This window comes from Monosiga brevicollis, genomic scaffold, assembly GCF_000002865.3.
Source record: "Monosiga brevicollis MX1 MONBRscaffold_14 genomic scaffold, whole genome shotgun sequence".
Classification (NCBI taxonomy): domain Eukaryota; class Choanoflagellata; order Craspedida; family Salpingoecidae; genus Monosiga; species Monosiga brevicollis.
This window is the reverse complement of record NW_001865051.1, coordinates 564,674-586,268: the sequence shown is the minus strand read 5'-3', so window position 1 is coordinate 586,268 and position 21,595 is coordinate 564,674. Positions and strand designations below refer to the sequence as shown.

General features: G+C 55.3%; 7 protein-coding genes across 7 annotated transcripts; 3 read left to right on the top strand and 4 right to left on the bottom strand.

The window, feature by feature from the left end:
• Positions 1-220: 220 nt before the first annotated feature.
• Positions 221-3,478, bottom strand: MONBRDRAFT_9220 (uncharacterized protein; the record flags this gene model as incomplete). The annotated part of the gene is made up of 5 exons (XM_001746794.1): positions 221-507; positions 1,512-1,655; positions 1,747-1,990; positions 2,591-2,887; positions 3,158-3,478. The coding sequence occupies 5 exons, from the start codon at positions 3,476-3,478 to the stop codon at positions 221-223; spliced, it is 1,293 nt and encodes a 430-aa protein (XP_001746846.1).
• A 1,590-nt stretch (positions 3,479-5,068) lies between these two features.
• Positions 5,069-6,765, top strand: MONBRDRAFT_26468 (uncharacterized protein; the record flags this gene model as incomplete). The annotated part of the gene is made up of 4 exons (XM_001746911.1): positions 5,069-5,276; positions 5,433-5,787; positions 5,912-6,290; positions 6,448-6,765. The coding sequence occupies 4 exons, from the start codon at positions 5,069-5,071 to the stop codon at positions 6,763-6,765; spliced, it is 1,260 nt and encodes a 419-aa protein (XP_001746963.1).
• A 1,015-nt stretch (positions 6,766-7,780) lies between these two features.
• On the top strand, positions 7,781-9,357 carry MONBRDRAFT_32908 (uncharacterized protein). Its single transcript, XM_001746910.1, has 5 exons — positions 7,781-8,008; positions 8,139-8,206; positions 8,537-8,627; positions 8,738-8,812; positions 8,911-9,357. Exons 1-5 carry the CDS (start codon positions 7,817-7,819, stop codon positions 9,082-9,084), a joined length of 600 nt encoding a protein of 199 aa, XP_001746962.1. The 5' UTR covers positions 7,781-7,816; the 3' UTR covers positions 9,085-9,357.
• A 181-nt stretch (positions 9,358-9,538) lies between these two features.
• Positions 9,539-10,724, bottom strand: MONBRDRAFT_26466 (uncharacterized protein; the record flags this gene model as incomplete). Its single annotated transcript, XM_001746793.1, has 4 exons — positions 9,539-9,631; positions 9,736-10,169; positions 10,259-10,494; positions 10,588-10,724. The coding sequence occupies 4 exons, from the start codon at positions 10,722-10,724 to the stop codon at positions 9,539-9,541; spliced, it is 900 nt and encodes a 299-aa protein (XP_001746845.1).
• Positions 10,725-11,731: 1,007 nt separating this feature from the next.
• Positions 11,732-13,636, top strand: MONBRDRAFT_26465 (uncharacterized protein; the record flags this gene model as incomplete). Its single annotated transcript, XM_001746909.1, has 4 exons — positions 11,732-12,376; positions 12,472-12,597; positions 12,701-13,206; positions 13,321-13,636. The coding sequence occupies 4 exons, from the start codon at positions 11,732-11,734 to the stop codon at positions 13,634-13,636; spliced, it is 1,593 nt and encodes a 530-aa protein (XP_001746961.1).
• A 197-nt stretch (positions 13,637-13,833) lies between these two features.
• MONBRDRAFT_26464 (uncharacterized protein) lies at positions 13,834-18,115 on the bottom strand (the record flags this gene model as incomplete). Its single annotated transcript, XM_001746792.1, has 15 exons — positions 13,834-13,953; positions 14,059-14,930; positions 15,031-15,184; positions 15,317-15,532; positions 15,651-15,851; positions 15,887-16,351; positions 16,501-16,562; positions 16,651-16,741; positions 16,881-16,949; positions 17,044-17,094; positions 17,214-17,281; positions 17,406-17,544; positions 17,623-17,693; positions 17,809-17,893; positions 18,029-18,115. 15 exons carry the CDS (start codon positions 18,113-18,115, stop codon positions 13,834-13,836), a joined length of 2,751 nt encoding a protein of 916 aa, XP_001746844.1.
• Positions 18,116-18,629: 514 nt separating this feature from the next.
• Positions 18,630-21,106, bottom strand: MONBRDRAFT_32907 (uncharacterized protein; the record flags this gene model as incomplete). Its single annotated transcript, XM_001746791.1, has 5 exons — positions 18,630-19,918; positions 20,081-20,134; positions 20,207-20,464; positions 20,574-20,795; positions 21,047-21,106. The coding sequence occupies 5 exons, from the start codon at positions 21,104-21,106 to the stop codon at positions 19,070-19,072; spliced, it is 1,443 nt and encodes a 480-aa protein (XP_001746843.1). The 3' UTR covers positions 18,630-19,069.
• Between the last annotated feature and the right edge of the window lie 489 nt (positions 21,107-21,595).

Sequence of the window (21,595 nt, the reverse complement as noted above, 5' to 3'; positions counted from 1 at the left end):
CCCCCCCCCCCCCCCCCCCCCCCCCCCACCTTGTTTCCGCGCACCAGCCCGTCATGCGGCGCCCAGCCCGTAAAGCGCGCACAGCCTGCCTTTTGGCACACCTCGTGGCAGACAGCGCAGCTGGTGGACGGCCACGTTCCATGGGCCTGGACCCGGGGAGCTCGCGATCCTGCTGCCGTGTCGCCATATGACGCACACAGCAACTGGTACACGCTGTTGGTCAAGCTTGATCCACACCTGAGTTGCCGCCACGGATCGTTGGGTTAGCACCCATCGCGTACTGCAAAGCGAACCATCGGTTCACGCACTTGGGTACATGAAGCCAGGCCACCTCTCTCGGTGCTTGCGGGGCAGGAGTGACGTGGGAGGCATTAAAGTGGCAAAACCGGGATAAAACCGGGTCCGGATAGTCGCGCAGGGTCACGCCCCCGGAATAACGCAACACTGGCCCATCTTCGCGCTGGTCCAGCCGACAGCTGATGCGGGCACGGCGACGCGTGAGCGATACTCATGCAAGCAGAGGGCAGAGGAGCGGGCTAGCGGCCCAAGCACAGACAGTCCCATACAAGCAGTCAAGGCAAGTGGGCGGAAATCCTTGTTGTTCCGGTCCAAAGGCGGGGGCGTTGTCGTGTGCGCCTTGGTGGCATGATGAGCCATGACACCTCGTGCCGGGCAGGCACCCGCAAACATCAAAACCTTGCTTGCGCGCATGCATAAATATGCTGTCGGGAGGGCATGGCACTGCTGTGGCAAAGTCGACGCTCAGCAGCAGTCCCACTGCCGCTGCTGCCACCACCAGCACCACCATTTCGATGGTCCCCAGGACGCCAACACGGATATGATGCTCGTCAAGGTGCAGGCAAGGCCACCTTCTTCATGCTTGAATCGAGCAAGCGAGGAGGGTGTTCTGACAGAAGCGCAAGAAGGATGTAAAAAAAAAAAATTGCGAAAAAAATTGTGAAAAAAAAAGAGAAATTTGATCAGATCCAAATCGATAATGACTATGGCGTCCTAAAAGATTGTATGCCAAAGATGGATTCGAGGAATGGTGGAGGGCAGGAGGAAGAGGACACAAGTGCGGGATGCCGAGCGAGTCTGAGCGGCTGCATCTGAGAAGATGATGTTTTGCTTGGCTTTTGTCGTCTATTCCATGGTCACAAGGGTCGCAGCAGCACCACGACGCGGCAAGACCATTTCGCTCTGCGACTTGTGCCAAGTGGTGCCCTCTAGTTGCAAGAACCGACCGCTGACACTGTGCTGGTGCAACCCACCGATCAGCGTGACTTTACCACCCATGACTACGGCTGACCCCTGGCTATGATCCAGCTCCAAGCTCGGGCCCGGCGTCCATTGGTCCGCATCCACATTGTAAATCTCCACGCTTCTTGCCACTGTTTGAGGCACAAGGCAAGCAGTGCAGGCAAACCCGAAGGAACACGCGCATGAATTGAGAAGAGGAGGGCAACATTTGAAGGACTTGGAGAGAAGATGGCCCACGGCCTGGCACCCACCTGAGGGATCTGGACCCTGTCCACCAACTACGTAGATCTGGTCATCGTGGGCGACACAGGCAGCCATGGCCCGAGCCAAGCGTAAAGGCGCTCGTTCTGTCCATACGTCTGCGTAAAACGCATCAAACGATACTACTTCAGTATCTGGGAGCAGGCTGACACGGACCCGAATGGCGATTTGACAGACCTCGCTCGACGTCGTAGCAGAAAACACGATCCGAGGGCTCCGTCTGACCAAGTCCACCGTAACCGCCAATAACATAGAGACGTCCACGTAGCTCTACCACGCTGTGGTCGGACCGTGGTGCTGGCAAGGGGGACCGCGGTTCCCACACACGCCTCGCTTTTGATGCCTTCGTGTTCAGGACCTCCATCGAGGTTTCGGGCATCTCGGATCGGTTGGTGCCACCGACGACGTACAGGAGTTGACGGACCACAGCACATCCAAAGCGCGCCCGAGCGACCTTCATGGGCACGTCCTGATGCCACGACCGGACAGCAATCGATGGTATCAGTTCAGTCTTCGAGCCGGGTTAAAAGAGGCACGAAAGCAGCAAGCAAACAACAGCAAACAATACTCAACAACACCAACAAGCGCAGCATGCCAATCGGAACGACTTGCCTCGGTCCAGTTGAGGTCCAGGACGCTGTATCGCTCCACACGATCAAGGGCGTCGAGGCTAGAATCTGGGCTCTGCAGTCCCGCATAGCCTCCCAGGGCATACACGTGGCCGTTTACGCAAGCTGCCGCCAAATAGGACCGGGGCCATTGGGTGCAAAAGGGCAAAAAAGCCCAGCGTTGCTGTTCATCATTGAAATACTCACACCGATCGACCCGGCCATGTAAATAGGTGTACCCGCCAATGACCAGGACCATGCCTTCCAGCTGACCCAATCGTGGAGGCTGGGCTGAAGTCGTTCTGCAGACGTTGACAGTCCCATGGTCAAAGCAGCAAGTTGAGGGGACGCTCGTGGGGACCTTGCTCGGATTCAGACAGCAAGGCCAAACAGGTCCGAGCTCGCACCAGATCCATGCAACCATCAAAAATGAGACCAACAACAGACTTGAGACGACATACCCATGAAGCATGGTCATGTCCAGCTGTAACTTCTGTAAGACTGGGTGGTGGGCAACCTGCCATTCCACAGCGCAGGGTCAGCAGGCGCGGCTGCTTCATTACAGAGAGCCGGCCAGATCGTACAGTGGCCAGGTGCTGAGAGGTGAGATATTGAAAGCGCACGTGCGCGAATAGCTGGTGTGCGCGGTCGCCGATTTCTGGACACGCTGAAGCCGCAGGTGTCGAGACAAGCTGTGCCTCAAGCCAGTTGAGAATGGCCTGCACAACCAGAATCTCCGATGGCACGTTAAGGTTTTGCTGGCCAAGTACAAAGAGCAGAAACTCAAAGGACGCCTATGGCATGCCAGGTCATGGTGGTACAAGTCAGATGCATGCTGTCAAGCCATCAGCGGCCAGCGTCTAGGGCACGGCACCTCGTTAAACTCGACCGTTTGCACCAGGTGAACAAAATTCTTGCACGCACACGCGCGGCAAGCCTGGCAGGGGCAAATATAGGGCAAGGCATGAGCGTGGCATACGATGCGGTAGGTAAACGGGCCATGGTCTAGACCGGGGGCACGCACGCACGTGCTTGTGCGTGTGTGTAAGAGGAGCGCTTTCGGTTAGCGAATGGGGGTCCACACCTCGGTCAGGGCGGGAAGCCGATAGGTCTGGGCCACTTCGAAAAGTTGCGACACATTTCGATGATCGATACTCTGGGCGAGAAAGGTTGTACATAGGTCCAGTAGCTGTCCCCGTGCAGACCACAAGAGCAAGGCGAGGGTCAAACCTAGGCAGGTTGTGTGTGCGTGGGCGTGCATGCGTTCGGACGTGCATGCAGATGGCCACGTACGGGTAGAATGTGGAATTCACTGGCCACATGTAGGATGGCCAGAATATTGTCGCCATGCAGCTCGAGCCCGCCGGTGTACAAGTATTCGAGCACCGCGGCTACAGCCTCAGGGCTCACCTCGTGCAGCTCAACTACATTCTATCAAGAGGACAAGTATAGAATTGAATGCGACCACACACATCTCCGGTGCTTGGCAAACGGAAGCGGGCCTTTCGAACAGAAGGAACCAACATTCTGAAGCTCGTGCCATTGTCCGTCTGAAGCTAGCAAGGCAGAGAAGAAGGAGCTACCTGCTGCCAAAACAACCCGATGTGCTGGGAACTGAAACAAAAATCAAGGTGAGCGGCCCACCGGACGTTATCTCTCCGTTCAGGCGCGAGCATCATTGCGGTCGCTTTGCCTCACGTATCCTTGACCTACCTCACGGTCGCCGGCGCGAATTGTGACATCGCAGAATTGTCGGTCATGATAAAAGCCTGTCGTGTAGATTCACAAGACGGCGTAAGCTACCATGGCCCAACCCTGAAGCTGAGCCAACAACGAGCCGCGCAGGGATCAGCCACTTGTTGAACATACTGGCCAGCCGCGACCACACCCAATGTTGTCGTGGTGTCGATCGACGGAGGGTCTGGGCTGACATTGTTTGTCGTTCTTCTCCCTCTGTAAGAGGCCAAGGGTGCAAGGGTGCAAGGTCCAAAGGTCCCTCTCCACACCACAGCTTTGCCTTTGGATCACCAGAACGCTGCGCTTCCTTCCCGGGCCCCGATGCTCGAAACGCAGTGCGGTTCGTCTACTTTGCTTGTGTCGCAAGTGTTCGGTCCGCAGTCTGCAGTTGCTACCATATGACATCCACTATATGCATGCATGCAAATCTGCGCTCGTCTGGCAAGGGCGTCCGCTCCAGTTGCAGTGTCCGCGCGCGCTCGCTTTTATGGTCCTAGTGGTTACACCTGGCAGTGGTCAGCGTGCTGCTTGATCCTCTTGCCTCCTCTTGAAGGTTTTTGAAAAAACGGTTCAACCGTTGTAAGAATGGGATAACAATGCTTGAAAGACAACTCTCCTTATGCGGGAAAAGGGATTTAAAAAAAAACCGGTCCAACTGATAGTGGTCAGGTTTTTTGATCCGACGCCGACATTCCTTTGCACTGTTGTGGCATGCAGCGGCCACACCTGGGCTGATCCTGTCGTTGGGGGTTAGTCTTGCTTATTTTCTGTCCCTCTCGATTTTTGTTTGCTTGGGCCCCTGGCTGCGCCCGCCTCCTCCTGAAAGAGCCTGCCGATCTGCATCAGCTTGCAGTGCCGCTTCGGCTCTGGCTCGCGCTGTTGTGGCTTGGTGCCCTCGAAACGCTTTCTCTTTCTTTCCCTGTTGTCCAGCTATTCGATCCACGGCCGAGGGCAGCCCGTCGAGTCTCGCTTGCTGCCGCGCATCGGTCCACATCCTTTCTCCGCATCAACCCACCAAACCTGCCCCGGGCTTGACGTCGTCGAAACAATCTTATCCCTACTTCCCTTTATCTATACATCACCTGGTCACCCCTTCGCCGCCACTCCCGGCCCCGTTTAGGCCAGGTGGCCGGCATTCCTCCCCTGTACCCTCCAAGCCGCACGACGAGCTCGACTCGCCTGCGCCGATTGACCAGCCCACAATGGATGTGACTGCCAACACCGCCATGGCACCTGGAACCAATACCACCCCAGTCACCAGCTCAAGTAGTGCCATGAAGGCCATTCCCCTGGATGATGGCGACGGTATATGGTCTCCTGACATTGAACAGGCCTTTGCGGAGGCGTTGCAGATTTACCCCCCCTGTGGTCGTCGTAAAATCATCCTGTCCGAAGAGGGCAAGATGTACGGTGCGTCTCCATCTCCCCCTTGCTTTCTGGCAAAACAGACGCGACACTCTTTGAGACGCAAGGGAGGGTGCACACGCGCGCCAGCTCCCATCTTCCCTTGGCCCCTTCAGCTCCGTTCTTGTATCTTACTCTTTTGCATCGACCCGGATTCTGTAGGGCGCAACGAGCTAATTGCACGCTACATCAAACTCAAAACGGGCAAGACACGCAGCCGCAAACAAGTCTCGAGTCACATTCAAGTGCTGGCGCGCAAAAAGCAACGCGAGCTTCAGACCAAGCTCAAAGAAAACCCGGCGGCGGCCCAGCAGTTAGCGCACACTCTCAGCGGACTTTCCTCGGCCGAGATTGTCAGCAGCACCATTTCTCCCTCAAGCCGCGAACGAAGCGAGACGGAGAGTGCCCACCACGGTCGCATGATGACCTACAGTGGCACCGATAGCTACGCCCAGCACGGCGCATCGGCCGCTCAACAGAACGCCTGGCAATCACGTACCTATAACGGCATTGCACGGTGTGTCTATACTCGTGGCTGTTTTTTTTTGGGCCACCCGCTGATTCGCCCCGTCCCTTGCATACGCCCACCAGCCATTTGACTCATGCGGGATTGTGCTTCCCTCGTCCCCATGCCCATCCAGCTTGCGCTTGGCCTTGGACTATTTTCACGCCTTTGTAGACTACCCCATGGGTGCGGGGTCACACAACTTTGTTGAGCTCACGGGCTCGTACCACTTTGCGGATCCGCAAATGGAGTGCATCGAGCTTTCGCAAATCGCCGACAAGTTCCCCCGCCTCCACGAAGCCTATCTCCAGGGCCCACCTGAAGCCTTTTTCTTGGTGAAATTTTGGGTCGACATGACGTTTGATCCGAATCAAACCATGCACGCGATGGCGGATACCGAGACACCCGGGCATGGCATCAACGATCGCTCTTTCTTTGGCCTGACCTGCCGCTTCGAAAGCCTTGAATGCATGGTGGTCGAGATCTCCATGTGCGCAATACAGCTCGGAAAACCGGTATGCTTTGAAATCCACCTTGTCTTAGTGCTGGTTGCTCCGCTCTTCCATGCCTCGCCATTCGCATCATACGGCTTGTACCACGATTCATGTTCGTCCTCACACCTATGGCCACGCCCGGCATGTTTGGACCATGGCTGTTCGCTCGCACACTCAGGTGGTGGAGAAAATTCATGTGGAGGAACCCATTCATGACCAGAGCCGCTACGTCTACGCCATGAATCGATCCCCGCTGTGTGAGTACATGGCTACGTTTGCTCAGCGGCTGCGCGCACTGGACGACATTGACATGATGAACAAGGTGCTGGAAAATTTCCACGTCACGCAAACCGTTCGCAACCAATCCACGGGCGAGGTCCTCTTCAGTTTTGCATGCGTGTTTGAGGTCGCCAAGCCCGGTCTCGGTTGTGGCCATCACGTGTACAAATTGGTTGATACCGATGATGACATGTTCATGCGGCGCTACACGACCTAAGGGCCCACCCCGGCCTGCTGTTCCCGTGCTACCTGGGCCATGTTGCCTAGATGGCCCCGTCTGCCTCGTCGCCGTGCTGCGCGTCGGTCGTCGAGTCTTTGTTTGCCTTGTTCTCTCTCCCCCCTTTTGAAATTTGATTTTGGTTCTGTTGGCTATTGTGCTCCTGCGAGTCACTTGCTTTTCTCTAGTCTCTATGCCTGGCCTGCCGACGTGCCCTGCACTCAAGTTATTGCTCTCGATCGGAGTCAGTGACGTTGTTCGCCATGGTGTCCTGAGGTGTCATGCTGGTGTTTTGTATGAGTGTTGGTCTGTGCGTTTGTTTAAATCGTTCTTTGTATCAGAGAGTTTGTGGTGTTGAGGTGAAATGGACTGGCTCGAAGGAGGGTCGGGGAAGGTCTCCCGTTTGTTTTTCAGCGGAGGGTTTCTTCCTCGTTCCTCCGGCCGACGCCGTTCAGTTCGCCGCTGGAGGGAATGTTGTCGTGTCGGTATGCCATGGTTGCATTGCTTAGCTCTCAGTGCTTGCAAGGAGTTGGCAGTGCATCTTAACAGCAAGCATCCCTATGTGTGGGGGGTTCATTGCTCTTTCGTCTCATAGTATGGCCCTGATTGGAGCCAATCTACCCATTTTGATCTTATCTCCGCACGCCCAGCCACCCTTTTCCGGCTTCTCCTTGCTCAGTCCCAGCACACCACCCTTTGGCCGCGTCCACACCGAGTTGTCGAGACCTCTCTAGAAAAAGAACGAGAAATACAGCGCATCAAACCAGAGAAACGAAAGACAACTCGGAAAAAAAAGAAGAAAAACCAGAAGAAGAACAAGAAAGAAAGAGAACCAGACAGCAGTTTCAAACTAACCGTTACAAACACAAAAAGAGATAAGAGAGAGAGAGACAGAGAGAGACAGAGAGAGACAGAGAGAGACAGAGAGAGACAGAGAGAGACAGAGAGAGACAGAGAGAGACAGAGAGAGACAGAGAGAGAGGGTGGTGCTGCGCCGAACGACCGTCTTTGCCTTGTGGGCTCATGACGCCCATTCGCGTCAACGCTTGAGATGGCCGACAATGCTGATGCGCGAAGCGACGCCACCGGGGGTGACTTGGGTACCCCCGGTGCCAGTCAGGCAGAGACCATGACAGATCATGTCTTGGCAGAAATTAAGGACATTGATCTACGTGCCTCCGCGTCGGTGGAGCTCGTTCGTGAGCTCGTTCGCGCCGCTGAGCACACCCTGCCGTTTTACAATGTGGGTCCTTCTGCGCACACCGGCAGAACCCGGTGCAAGCATTCTCCTTCATCCTTTGCGCTTCACCTGGCCTGTACAAATGGAAGGTATGCAGCAACCTCATCACGAAGAGCCATGCCGTTGTTGACAGGAGGATCGCATTAAGGAAATCGTCGGCGAGATGCGCAAGCTAGAGCGCAGCGCGCGTGCGATGGTAGAGTACGTCAAACTCTACAAGTTGCGTTTGCTCACACAACCATGCTTCTTTTTGCAATCTTATCATCTGCCATCCCGCTTTGTGCCCCCCAAAGACGCTTTTCAAAGGACGAGGATGGTAATCCCACCGACGAGTTTTTGGCAGACCCTCGAATCTCGTGCAACATTACCGTTCACTTTGCTGTCTTGCAACGACACAAGCGCTGCGTTCTCGCCTACTTGTTCGTTTCATCCGCTTTTGCTGCCATGCCTCGCAGCAAGTGCCGGGTGGATTGGTTGTATGCTCAGCTGTGACCTGGCATGTGTGTTCGTCTTGGCATCGGGCATGGGTAGGTATAATCGGGCTCACAAGCTACAGGACCTGCGCTGGACTCTAGGGGCAGCATTGCCGACGCATATCAGGCCACTTTGCAGCGAGAGCGAGGTTTGCTGCATCTTTCGGCCTGGACCAACTTTGCTGGCAAATAGCGCACTCACGGCCAACACACGCTCTGATGTACCAAAACGCTCTGCTTGTGGCTCGAAACGGGTTAGCGCAACTTTGCAAATCAGTATAATCGAGTGCTAGGTTCCTACACCAATGCTTACGAAGACCTGGATCTGACCACGGTAAGCGCGCAATCGTTCTGTGGCGCACCGGTCCATTGGCACGAATCTTTCGATTTCTCATCTGCATGGCGGGGGCGGCATGGCCCTGCTGTGCATAGACACTCAAACCCCCCAAAGAAGCCACCATCACGGTCCGGGTGCTGGATACGATTGGCGAGGTGGATTTCGGAGACGGCCAGACTGTGAATCTGATCAAGGGCACCCAGCATCTCATGCGCCGAGCAGACGCCGAGCTCTTGATTCGACAAGGTCGCTTAGAACATGTCGTATGACTTGGCGCGCTAGGGACTTGGCGCATAAACGCGCTTGCCAGCTTGCCTGGTCGAGCACTTGAATGTTTTAATCGTTGTTGAGGGAATCTCGTGTCCTCGTGTTTATGCTTTGCAAACCAACCCCTTTCGGCATGCTGTAATACTTGCCGTGGGTTTGGTTGTGCACTCTGATGGATGACCCTGCTGTTCCTTCAAAGTGGACTATAAGACGGCCAAGCCGTTGATATGGGCATCACATTGCTGTTGTTGAGCCATTTGAATGTTGAGACTTGTCTCTCCACGTTTCCTTCCTTTTTCTTTCTCATTGTCTTTCTCTCCAGCATCACGACTGCCCATTCATGCAGTTTTGCTTCACCGTCACGGCCATGTGGTCAATTAAACATTCTCCATTAACGGGCTTGTCTGCTTCTGCGTTGCTGCCTCTAATGGCTTTGCAGAATGGACAAGGAAGGGGTCATTTCGTGCTCTGCAGGGCCGCTTGCTGTGCAAGCTGACCCTTGCGTCGATGTGGCTGCTGATCTTTGGGCACCCGCAGCACATGGGTCACCTGTCCAGGACAAAAAACAAACAAACAAACAAAAAACAAACACAAGGTCGCGTGTCAAAACATAGCAAACCAAAGCAATGTATTCCCGGGTAGGGCCAGCTTACTTGGAGGGGCTGATAGGCTTGGTCCGCAAGCCAAGGGAGGTCAGGCACGGGCACCAAGGGCAACAGTTTGGCAATGGCGGTGGTGGCCGTTTCCTGCTCCATCTCACTGGACTTGAGAAAAGCTAGTGCCTTGCAGCGACACTGAAGCAAAGGTCGGAGCAAGTCTTCCACACCGTTGGCCAAGCACAAGGGAACCTCATGGCGCTGGCAGAGCTCGGGCAGGTGTTGCACGAGTGCAAAGGGCTGGGTATTGCGTTCGACAAGAACCAAAACAGCTTGTTGGGACACGATTGCGCGTGCCACATGGTTGATGCCGAGGGCTAAGCCCTGCATCAAGTTGGGTGAATCAGCAGACTTTTGTTTGGCCGTCGTTTTTTCTTGAGGAGTTGTGTGAGGCTCCTCCTTCTTTCGCTTGGAAGGCGGGCCATCCGTCGCTGCAAAGCGAAGAGCGAGGAAGTGAATGAGAAGGTGAGTGAGGCCTGTGCGGCTTGAACCTTGTAAAGGAAAGGGGGAGGCTGCGTACGAGAAGTTGGTGCATCGGCCGCAGCATCTTTTGCTGATTGGGCGGCGCGAAGCTGGCGGCGAGTTGGGAAGCGACCACGGCGCGCCAGATTACGCTCGGCACGGCGATGCGCTTTCGCGTCGGCGATCGGTTGCAACGTCTCTGCCACCACGGCCTTGATGTGCGCCCACTGTTCATTGGTGGGTACGGCTACGTCCTGCATCCTGTAAGGTTCACTCAAGTACGGTTTTGTTCCCCTGGTGTGTCAAAATACAGCGTCATGAGTCCGTGTGTTGCGAGAGGATGCCACCGCATGTGCGTAGGAGTGACGGGCCGCAAGCTGTACCTACCGATCCTTGCTCTTGCCATTCGTTTTGTTGTTTGCCTTTTTCGAAGGGGCAGCTCCTGCTGCTGCGACAGTCTTGCCAGGGGACACAGTCTTTTTCTGGGCCGATGGCTTGGGCGCCTTCTGACCGCCGGCCGCCATTTTGACCCGCCTGAAAGAAAAATAATTCAAACCCTCAAGCGAGAACTCAAACACAAAGAAGGAAAAGCCTCAGAATGGACTGCACGCGGCGTCAACGGGCCTCCAGTCACTTGTTGTTATTCTTGTTGCGCCTGCCCACCCGCTTCGTCTTCACCTCAGCCAGCCAGCCAGCCTCACGTCTGCCCTCTGGTCCCGCCGTCTCTCGTCTCGTGGCGCCAAATGCGTGTGTGTGTGTGTGTGTAAGTGTGAGTGTGTGTGTGTGTGTGTGAAGCGTTCAACTTAAGAGAGCACGTCAACACCCGTCCGAAATAAAATCGAAAACGCCGATAGCGTCTGACATGCTGACAAATACTGACAAGAAATTGTCTTACACGTGCAATCAAGTGCCTGGGAACTTGTTGCTGACGGGACGGACGGACGGTGGTGATGGCTGGCTCACACCTGTACTCGGACATGACATTGCCACAGGTCTACACTTCGTGACGTATTGGTGTGCTGTAATGATTGGCTGTGAGTCGTGTGGTCGCTGCTTTAGAACATTGCACGGCTTGCAATGGGCTCAAGCCTCCAGCTTGATGAATGGCTCCCCGGCTGACTTGATCCAGGGCTCCAAATGCCGAGAGGTTGCACACGCAACGCACGCCTTGGATGCCAAGTGATGAGCTGATCATAGGCTCGACCGCTCCTCTCGGGACATTTCGGCCTTTCGTTAGCGCCCCCGCCCGCGCCGTGCAGTGCGCCCTCTTATGATTGCATCCACCTAGTGCCAGGGGCAAGCCAGTTCACGTCATGAGCGGGCTCCCACATGCCGAGCACACGGCTCCTCCGACTTTGGCCATGCTGTCACGGATCCCATCCCTGCCCATTTTTCACCAGCTCTGCCCCGCTGACACAGCTTCTTCTTCTTGCCTTTCTCTTTCTCACGAGCCAACGACTTTGCTCTCGACAAGCTCCCATCGCGCCATCTGGGCCTTTGTACCGCCTGTCTTGTCGAGCCTACCAGCAAGATGGCGCCGACAAAGCCCGACACGCGGCCGTCCTTCTGGAACCTGGCCGACCTGCGTAGTGCTACACTGCCTCTCTTGCTTATGATCTGGAGCATGGGCTCCATGCCCTTGCTGTTGGAAGCCGTTGAACACCGTCGAGGCAATCTCCTGGCTGCCTTTCAGGCCTTAATGACCAACCCCCATGTGCGCGCCCGCCAGTTCACCGTTGAAATTTGGGCCGTTGGTGCCATCGCTGCCTTTGGCCTTTCCCAAGTCATTGGCATGATCATCTTTGACCGCCTTGCGCGCTGCAAGCCGTATTTTGGACCAGCCTTGCCAGACGGCTCCAACAAGCGTGCCCGGCATCCCAAGCTCGGCCCGTTCCAGTCCTGCTTCACCTGGGCTGTGGTCGTGGCTGGCTACTTTTGCTACATGGCCAACGTGGAACCCGGTGATGTGCTGTTTGTGGACGTCTACCCTGATCTGATTCGCGCCAGCACCGTCATTGGATTTTCGGTAGCCCTGTTTCTCTACGCCCGGGCTTGTATTTGGCCCACATGCCCCGTGGCCAAGGCCCCCAAACTGACGTTGGGTGGCATCATCGAACAATTTTATTCCGGCCTCGAGCTGTATCCATCATTCGATGGCCGCAATCTTCAGATCAAGGTCAGGGTCAACTTCCCGTTGCTGCACTCTATGCCCCTGCTGCTCTCACACCAGCATGCTCACACGCGAACACGACTTGCTTTCCTCGCCAACAGAATTGGACCAACTGCCGCTGGGGCATGACGCTGTGGCTCATTTTTGCCTCCTTGTTTGCTCTGGATAACTTCAAGCGAAACGACGGCATGACGTGGGGCATGTTGGCCCACACAACAGTCATGCATGTGCGTTTTCTCTTCTTCGATTGACGCCCATTGATCTGTCTCATGTTTGCTTTCCAAGACAGCGCAATCACTTCTCACTTGTCAACCCTGTGAAATTATTCAGGCATATCTCTTCAAGTTCTTCTGGTGGGAGCACGGCTACTACCACACGCTGGATATCATGCATGATCGCGTCGGCTATTACCTGGCCTATGGGTGCATTTCCTTCCTTCCCCTTGTCTATTTGACACCTTCGTATGCCATGGCCAGCAAGCTTGGCGAAACATCCACCCCCTTTGTGGCCTACCTCAGCATCGTCTGTGGAATCGCCTCAATGGTAATTAATTACGGCATTGATCTGCAAAAGACTCAGTTCAAGAACGATGGCACCATCTCTTGGCTGGGCTTTGGTCGTCGACCAGCCAGCTTTATCTCGGACGGCAAACGGCGACTGCTGGTGGACGGCTTTTGGACGGCTCGCAAGATCAATTACACGTTTGAGCTGCTGCTCACTTTTTTCTGGACGCTGCCGGCGGGTATTACCTCCTGGGTCCCCTGGTACTACCTCATGTACCTGACTGTGCTCTTGACCCATCGTATTTACCGTGACGAGGCTCGGTGTGCCAGCAAGTATGTTTTCACCCCTTATTCAGCCGGATACAAGACACACCTCGCCTTGCTTCTTGCACGTTTTAGACAAAGGGCTCACAAAAGCATACCTTTTGGATTGCACTCTTGTTTCAGATACGGTGAGCTGTGGACTCGCTACAAGGAGCGTGTGCCCGGGGTTTTGATCCCCACTCAATTCACCATGACGACTCTGGCACCCAAGATTGCTCACACCGTTCATCATGGCGCACAAGAGGTGGTTCAGAAGGTTGAAGAAAAGACGCACAAAGCCTCTGGACGTGCCCATCGTCTGTTTAGTAGCGATGAATTTACGGGTCAGCCCGGGCCCAACGACCAGGTGCTTTCTCGCACCCGCAATGTCTCCCACTATCCAGATGGCGACTGGCAAATCACTGAGCGCGTGATCTACCGCCTGCAATCGGCGAGTTAAAGCGGTTTTAAAAGAGCAGAGCTCTTTGTGCTCAAGTATAATTGAAATTCACGTTTCCACACTCTGCCAGCAGTCATTATGGCCTTTGGCGCTTTAAAGTATCCTCAATCACTTAATTAATTCATCAACATACAAGACACGGCAAATGGGGCTAGCCTCGGTCAAGAGTCTGCCATCGTAGATCAGTATTAGGCAATTCAATGGCTCTCGAAAGGCATCACTTTGTTGTCAACGCACTGCAATGACACCAGAGGATAGGGTACGCGGTACCCTGATGAGCGCGCATTGAGGTTGTGCGCCAAATCATCCATGCTAGCCTATGAACACGGCCAAGAAATGAGATTGATATTTCAACGAAGGGAATCAACGGTCGCCAAGGTGTAGTGACTTCTCTGCCTTGCCGATGATTGTCAAGCACTTACTCCATGTGTCGCAATGAATTGCAGCAAGCGCACACTCAGGGCACGTTGATGATACAGCTCGGTGCTCTCTCCCGCCGAGTCAGTGGTGCGCAGAAACGAGCACTGGACAGCCCGGCTCAAGGTCGCATCAAAAATGGGCATTCCAAACTGCACTTCATGTACGCGCCACGGGGCTTCAGAAGACGCGATGCTTTCCTTGCGCACAGCATCATCATCATCATCTTCAGGTTTAGTCCCTAAAACAGGCTGCGAGCTGGTTTGGGGTGCATCGGGCTCGGCCGGACTAGGAGGCTCGATCGAGGCCAGGCTAGCATCTGCACTAGGGTCTGTCGCTGTGGCTGGCTTTCCACTCGGCTCTGCCGGCGCCGGGGAGCGCTCACGAACTACAGAGATGTAACCTGCAGTGCGAGGGCCGACCTGAAGCTGGGCACAGAGATCACCCAGTCCCAGTTGAGCATGCAGTGCTGTCCAGCGAGTAACGGCTTCCGCATGAGTAGCCGTCAGCGAGGGAGCGCTGGGCGTCGAATCAGTGGTTGCCAAAGCAGCGGTAGCCGAGGGGGCTGCGTCAGTCGAGCTTTCTCCGGGCGCAGCTCCCAAGTCAATAAGAGGTGAGTCAGAGTCGGTTGGGGCTGGCGCCGGTGCTGAGCCCAAGGCTGGCAAGGCGTCGTCCAGATCAATTAGGGATGCATTCTCATCGGTCGCGGACAGCGCTGGGAATGAGGGTTGAGCTGGGCGCGAGTTTGCCACCAACGTTGCCACTCGATCCATGGCATCTGCTGGAGGCACGGTCAAAGGCACATGTTCAATGCTTAAATCAGCATCGGCATGGCGACGATAGCCCTGTACAAAGACGGGCGAGTGGGCCAAAGCGTCTAGGAAAGTGGTACACCGTCACATCATGAGTCGACATACGCGGCGATCCACTGGTCTGTTGAGTGGCCAGTGTCACCCGTGTCTGGACAAGGTACTTACCGTTCAGGGTCATCAAGAGATCGGCGGTGGGCTGCACCGTGGGCTCATGACCGCACGTGACTACCAAACATTCGTCGTATTCAAGCAATTTACCAGGCAGACCCCAGAGTACAGTCCCACAAGCTAGCAAGTATGCAGGAGGTGCCCGTGATACCTATACGTTGTGACACACACACGTGAGCACGTTTGAGATAAGCGTGAGGGTCGTGAGAACCAAGGTGGCAAAGACATCAGTCAGTCGGCTGGTGTGAAGCGGGCTTTTGCACACCAGGAACAGCCCACGCACCAGACTGGCTAGCCACAAGCGAAACCATATGGTGCCGCATTCGGGGATGGCGGGCCCGTGGTGAAAGGGCTTGACGCTCGAGATGGAGGCCGTCTCTTGCCCAAGCGGAGCCAGCGTGATGAGCAGGCTATACGCGCGTTCCAACACGCGCTGCTGTGTTGCGCGGTCCAAGCTAAGCACGCTCTCGCACTTGAGCAGGTCCACTCCAGCTCCATCCTATCCCATCCCCCCCCCAGACGATGTTGAAAGGCCGCTTGGGTGAGCACTCGATATCTCCCACACAAAGAGCAAAGCTGCTGATCGTTGCGTAAGCGCCTGTTGCCGTGCGTCTAACCATGGATTCGGCCTTGGCATCCTGCTCATTGTCGGTGAGGCCTGGAATATCAACGGCTTGATTATGACGTAGGAACCGGAGAGCGTCGCGCAAGATCAATGCCTGACGCGTGTACTCCTGGGTCTGCCCTTCCCCAGACACAACCGTCTGGTCCAACTCGCTCAAGAATTCGTCCATGGTCTCTTCCGTAATTTTACCGGCCTGCCAAAATACGATGGTCAGAGGCAGCCGGGTACACACTTATGGGCATCGTCAGCGGGCGACCAACGACAACGCTTGCCACTTGCCTCAAACATGGTCACGGCATGTTTCTTGAGCCCGGGGCTGAGGTTACCCATCATGAGAATGGCAGCCAGGTTGGCATCAAACACCACACCGATTCTTCGCCGGCCATCGGAGGGCCGGATGTCGAATGTTGCGACACTTGTCCGCGTCGAGGCACGCAGTGCCTCGGCCTTGGCCATCCAAGAGGGGTGGCATTGGTCCAGCGCATCGGCCGTATCGACATTTTTCTTCACAGCAAATCCTAGGCGGCAGTACATTGATACGGCATCCCGTACGCGGTGGGGGCTGACGCGAAGGATCGTGGCCAAATCGCCCAAGGTGGTGTGTTCATCAACGGACACAAAGATCTTGTACAGCAGTTGCTCGAGATAGTCGCCTAGCACACGGTTCATCACGAATCCTTCCAAGGGGGGTATCTACGTCATGAAGCACATGAGAACACCGGCACAGAGGGGGGCGAGGACTATAGGTTTGGAGGACCGACAGGAGGCAAAGGGCCTTCACGTGCAAGGGCGATTCCCTGGGGGCCATCAACACAGGTCGCGCTCGTGTGCGCGACGCGTACCTTGATCAGGTCGTCATCTTGGACAGGGACATCCAGATGAATGAATTGCTTCACAAACATGCCTAGAACATTTGACCATGAATAAAATGCCTTGCAGTCGACACAGCAGGAAAGGTCTGCCCAGGCCACCCGGTATGGTGGTGGACGCACTGTTGAGCAACTGCAGATTGAATTTGCCGGCGGGCTGGGGTCCACTATCAATGAGGCGATCAATGAGAGCCTTTTCCTCGACAGTCGCAAGCTAATTGAGTTAAGTGGCAGTACATCAAACGATGAGGGGGCACGGAGCCGGCGTGGAGCTCGGGTGAACCAAAACAACTTGAGGAGGGTCTGAAGCAAGTTGGCACGAAAAGTCACACGCGAGGCGCGAAACAGCAGACCTTGATGTCATTCTCGGTGATTCGCCCCACTCGGATCAGCCACCAATGACGCAGGTTGCGCGGTGGAAGCTGCGTCATACATCATCAGACCAGTGAGATGAGACCCAGGCGAGGGTCCTAACTTGCATGATGGGGGTGGCACGACCGGGGTGCAACGAGCTACCGGTTGTTTGGGCAGGAGGTTTTTGGGGTTGATGCGCTTGCGAAACATGCCCTAGCCATCGTTTGAAAGTGTCAGTCAAGCATGTCAAGTGCATAAGCATCCTCATGACAAAAGCTGCGCCAGCAGCACAGCGCAGCGCAGTGAGCGGCGGCGGACATGGCTTGACCAACCCGTCCCGACTTGCTGTCATTGAGGAGATCAATATACTCGTTGCGGCCAATGCCTACCAAGGCCAAACCTGTCGAGCAGTATGCAAGGCATGTGGTCAGCTCTCAATGAAAGAGTTTCGGCGCTTTTATTCAAGTGGACTGCCGGGTTTTGCCGGGCATTGTCACGGATGGAGCTGCTCACTCGTGACGCACAGTCAGTTGCCGAAAAGTTGGGAAGGGCATCATAGCTGCGGTCCGATGACAGCATATGGGACAGAATGGCATGGTAGTAGGAGAACGGTGTCTCGTTGAGGCGATAGATGAGCACATCTGCCAGGTGATAGGGGTACAGCTATGACGTTTGGGCCCAAGACGATCATGAGGCCTTTTGCGGATAACAAAGGCGCAGTGGGGTGCGACAAGATCCCACCATCATGTGTTCTCGGCTGTGGTGCAAGAGCTGTTGATAATACTGGAGCTCATCGGGGACGAGCTTGCGCACTGCAATAGGATGTCAGGTATCGGGCGAGCCACAGTGTGCGCCTTGAGCTGTCACATACTTCGACACGACACAAATCAAGATCCTAACTGAAGCGCCATGGCATCTGCAGCGTACCCAGCGCTTTTTTGTAGCGCAGCTGATGCGACAGGGAATACTGCACGACAAGCTTATCGTATTCGCGCTTCGACCCTCCAAGACCCTAGCCAGCACGTCGTGGGCCAGAGTCAGCAGCGAGCAGCATTAGCAGATTGCACACAGCTGGCAGTCTGCGGAGCGTGTGAGGCAGTGACGGCTCGCCATTTGGCATCGCCTGCAGCTTTCGCGGCGGTCGTACCTGTTGCACAGGAGCAGGGAGCTTGGCAAAGACATAGTTTTGTTCAATGTACTTCTCCAGCTCGGGAGTGAGCGCGCCCGTGGCCATGGTGCACGAATCCCAACTGCACCCTCGGCCAGCAAGACTGGCGTCGTCCGCCCGCTCGAGAATGCGTTTGCTTGTTTGCGCTGTTGATGAAAAAGGTGCACCTGGGAGCGGCAACACACCACCAGGGCCGAGATCCAACCTCACTGACACTCCTTGAGCATCGTTGATCCACCACAACTTCAACGCGAACCAATTTCTGGAGCGCAAGTGTGTGAGTCATCAAAAAAGCGAGAGAGAGAGAAGATTTTTGAAAGACAGAGACAGAGAGTTTGAGAGAGAGGTGGGAGGGTGAGAGAGTTCAAGAGAGAGAGTTCAAGAGAGAGTTCAATCAAGAGAGAGTTCAAGAGAGAGTTCAAGAGAGAGTTCAAGAGAGAGTTCAAGAGAGAGGTCAAGAGAGACGCAGTGATGGGAGAAAGAGGTGTGGTCTGCAGCTTGAGGGAGTCGATTTGATGGGTCGTGAAGGTAGAGTGGCGATGGGTCAGACAGGGGCATGTGCGAGAGACAATCCTCTTTTATCCTTCTAAACTCAATAAAATTTGTACACTGGCCAGTTCCATAAGCAGAGACCGGCAACACGGCTACGACAGCCTGGAGTGGTGTCTGCAATGACGACAACAACAACACCGCCAACAGCGACAAAACAACACCAAATGGAAAACAGAACGATCACACCAGCAAAACGACCAGGGAAGGCAAAGTCCAATTAGAGAGTCGGGTTCGGCGTCGGTAAGCAACTTGATGCATGACCCTGCACAGCAGGCGTCATGCCTTTGTACCCGAAGCACGCTCACCCGTTTTTTGACCACCCAACTACGGGGCAAGGGGGGAGGCGAGGGAAAGAAAACCAGCAATAGGCGCGCAACAGACGCACGCACACACACACAAGAAAAAAAAGGTCAAACGGATGCCACACGGATGCCCACCACCTCAGCATGAGTAAAGTGGCCACATATCCTAAGACTGCTGGCTGCTGGCCACGGCAGCCGACGGGGCGTGCTCCTCGGCGGCTTTCACTTGCATGAGCTGACTTTGCATGTTGTTGATGGAGGCGATAAACACCGAGTGTTGCTGACTAACGTTGGCATAGAAGGACTCGAGGTCGTCTTTGAACTTTTCCAGTTGCATGAGCCAGCCATCGAGACTCGTGCCCTCAAGCGACATGGCACCCATGCCTGGGCCCAAGCGGGCGGGCGCTGGCGAGCCAAATTGAGCGTTAAATGCTAGCGGGGGCACCCGGGCCATAACGGTGCCCGGCTGGGATCCAGCCAGTGCCAGGGGAGGTGCGGCACCTGCTGGCGTGCCAGCCCCAGACGGCCCGCTCAGGCGGGTGTAGTCTGTGCTCGGGCGCGGGGTCTTGGCCTGAAATTCGCCCTCGTCCTCGTAGTCTTCGTCATTCTTGCGTTTCTGGCTTTGCGGCATCGGGCGGAGGCAAGTGCAGATGAAGGATAAGCCAAAGACGGCCCATGGGCAAGGATTCCATTGTGTCCAATCCAATTGCCCATTGCGACGTGGACAGCGGAGCGATGAGCCCACATGCTGCAGGCCCGAGTGGAAGCCATGGTGGCGGTGACAGGCAAGGCAACGAAATCGGGTGCGTTTGCGTCCGCTGGCATCACTATCTTCAGAGCTGATTTCCACGCTGAACCGCGTGCGCGGAGCCCCATTGCTGTGATCACGGCGCATTTTGACGGCCAGTTCGAACAAAGAGCGCGGAATAAGCATGAGGTCAAGTCGCTCACGGAGTGGAATGCTACTAAGCACGGTCCTCAGGTCCGCCTTGTTCCAGCCGCGTGCTTTGCTTATCTATCAGCAAGGTGCGGCCAGGCCATGAATGAATCCAACGTGCACCATCAGATATCCCACAGCATGATAAAAGTTGAAAGCCACGGCCGATAAGCGGGAAAGCCACGGCGAACAGGCGGAAAGCCACGGCCAATAGGCGAAAAAGCCAGATGGAAAACATACCATCTCTTCAGGAATGCTATTCTCCATGACTGCAGGTACACAGGCTGGGAAGAGCTGTACATAGGATACAGGACAAGACGTGAGCCAATGCACGCAACAACTGATTGCGAGGTCGAGACAACGGACATTTTCAAACAGCGTCACGGCGTTTTGCATCATTTCCTCGCCGGCCGGGGCATCCATGGCATGGCTTGGGGAAGGCAGGTAGCCACCTTCGCCCTGGTAATTGATCATGGGGGTCATATTTTGAGCCAGATGATATGAGTTGGGTGGCAGGCCTTGAGCGTGGCCCGGCAGGAGAACGGGACCCCCTAAGGAGGTCAGACCCTGCATGGCAGCGCCATTGCCGGCAGGAGTGGCGACACCGGGCGTTGAAGGATCCGCCTGCGCAAGAGCAAGAGCGGCAGACAGTCAGTCAAATCACTCCTAACAAAGATTTTAACAACAATACTGATAAAAGGAGCCAGGGGCATAGGCTTGCTCGAGTGCGAACCTGCTGTGCTAGGCTATGGTAGCCCTGGTGCTGGTGCTGGTGCTGATGCTCGTGCTGATATTGATGGTCGGGGAGGTCTGCCTCATCATGATTAGGTTCTGTCTCGTCTGCACGCTCCTCGCTCTCCGAAGCGGCACCAGGTGGCATGGTGGGCTGTGGCTCTATGCTTGGTTGCTGCGCCATGGTCATGTCTGACATGTAATTACCGTAGCCACCGTCGGGCTGTGTTTGAACATTGAGTCATCCAGGGGCGGTGTGGGTGGTGCGGATCAAGATGATCACACATGCGAATGAGGCGGCCAGAGCGGCAGGTCACCGCAAGAAACACGAGAGATGAAAGGAGAGGAAGATAAAGAGGTAGAGGTGAGGCCCAAGCAGACTCGATAGGAAAAACAAAAAAACAAAAACAGAGAGCACAATACAGCAAAAGAAGCCAAGCCGAAGCTGCCATATTGCCACGAGCGCGTGCGTACCGCATCGCTGGGGGTGTGCGTTTCGGTCGGTTGCTGCGACGGCACAGCGGCGTCGGCCATGACTGATGGTCATTCAACCTAAAATTCAACGGCCACTCTGGGGCCCTTGGGGTTCGCAGAAGAGGCCAGCTGTGTTTGGCAGTGGGTGCAAGCCGTCGGCGAGAACAAGTTGAGACGTGCACCATCTGGCAGCGGCATCCTCCCTCCGTCATCCACGGAGGGCAGCGCAAGCGGGCAGTCCCGGGCACAGAGTAATCCTGTCACTCACCTCTTGCAAAACCGATCCGATCCTGGTTTGTCGACGAAAGGCAAATTTTCCCGCCAAAACCCACCGCAGGAATTCTAGTTTTGTGTGCGTGTATGTTACGGTAACGGTTCGCTGACGGTTATGTCGACAGAAAGAGAGGGACAAGAGCAAAGGGCAGCCGGGGGTCGGCCGCGGGGTGAAAAATATTGGAAATAATAACCAATGGAAAGAAAAGAAAAAGAAAAAAGGGCCATTTGAGTTCCATCCCATTTCTACCAAAGTTGCTTATGCGAAATTTTGAA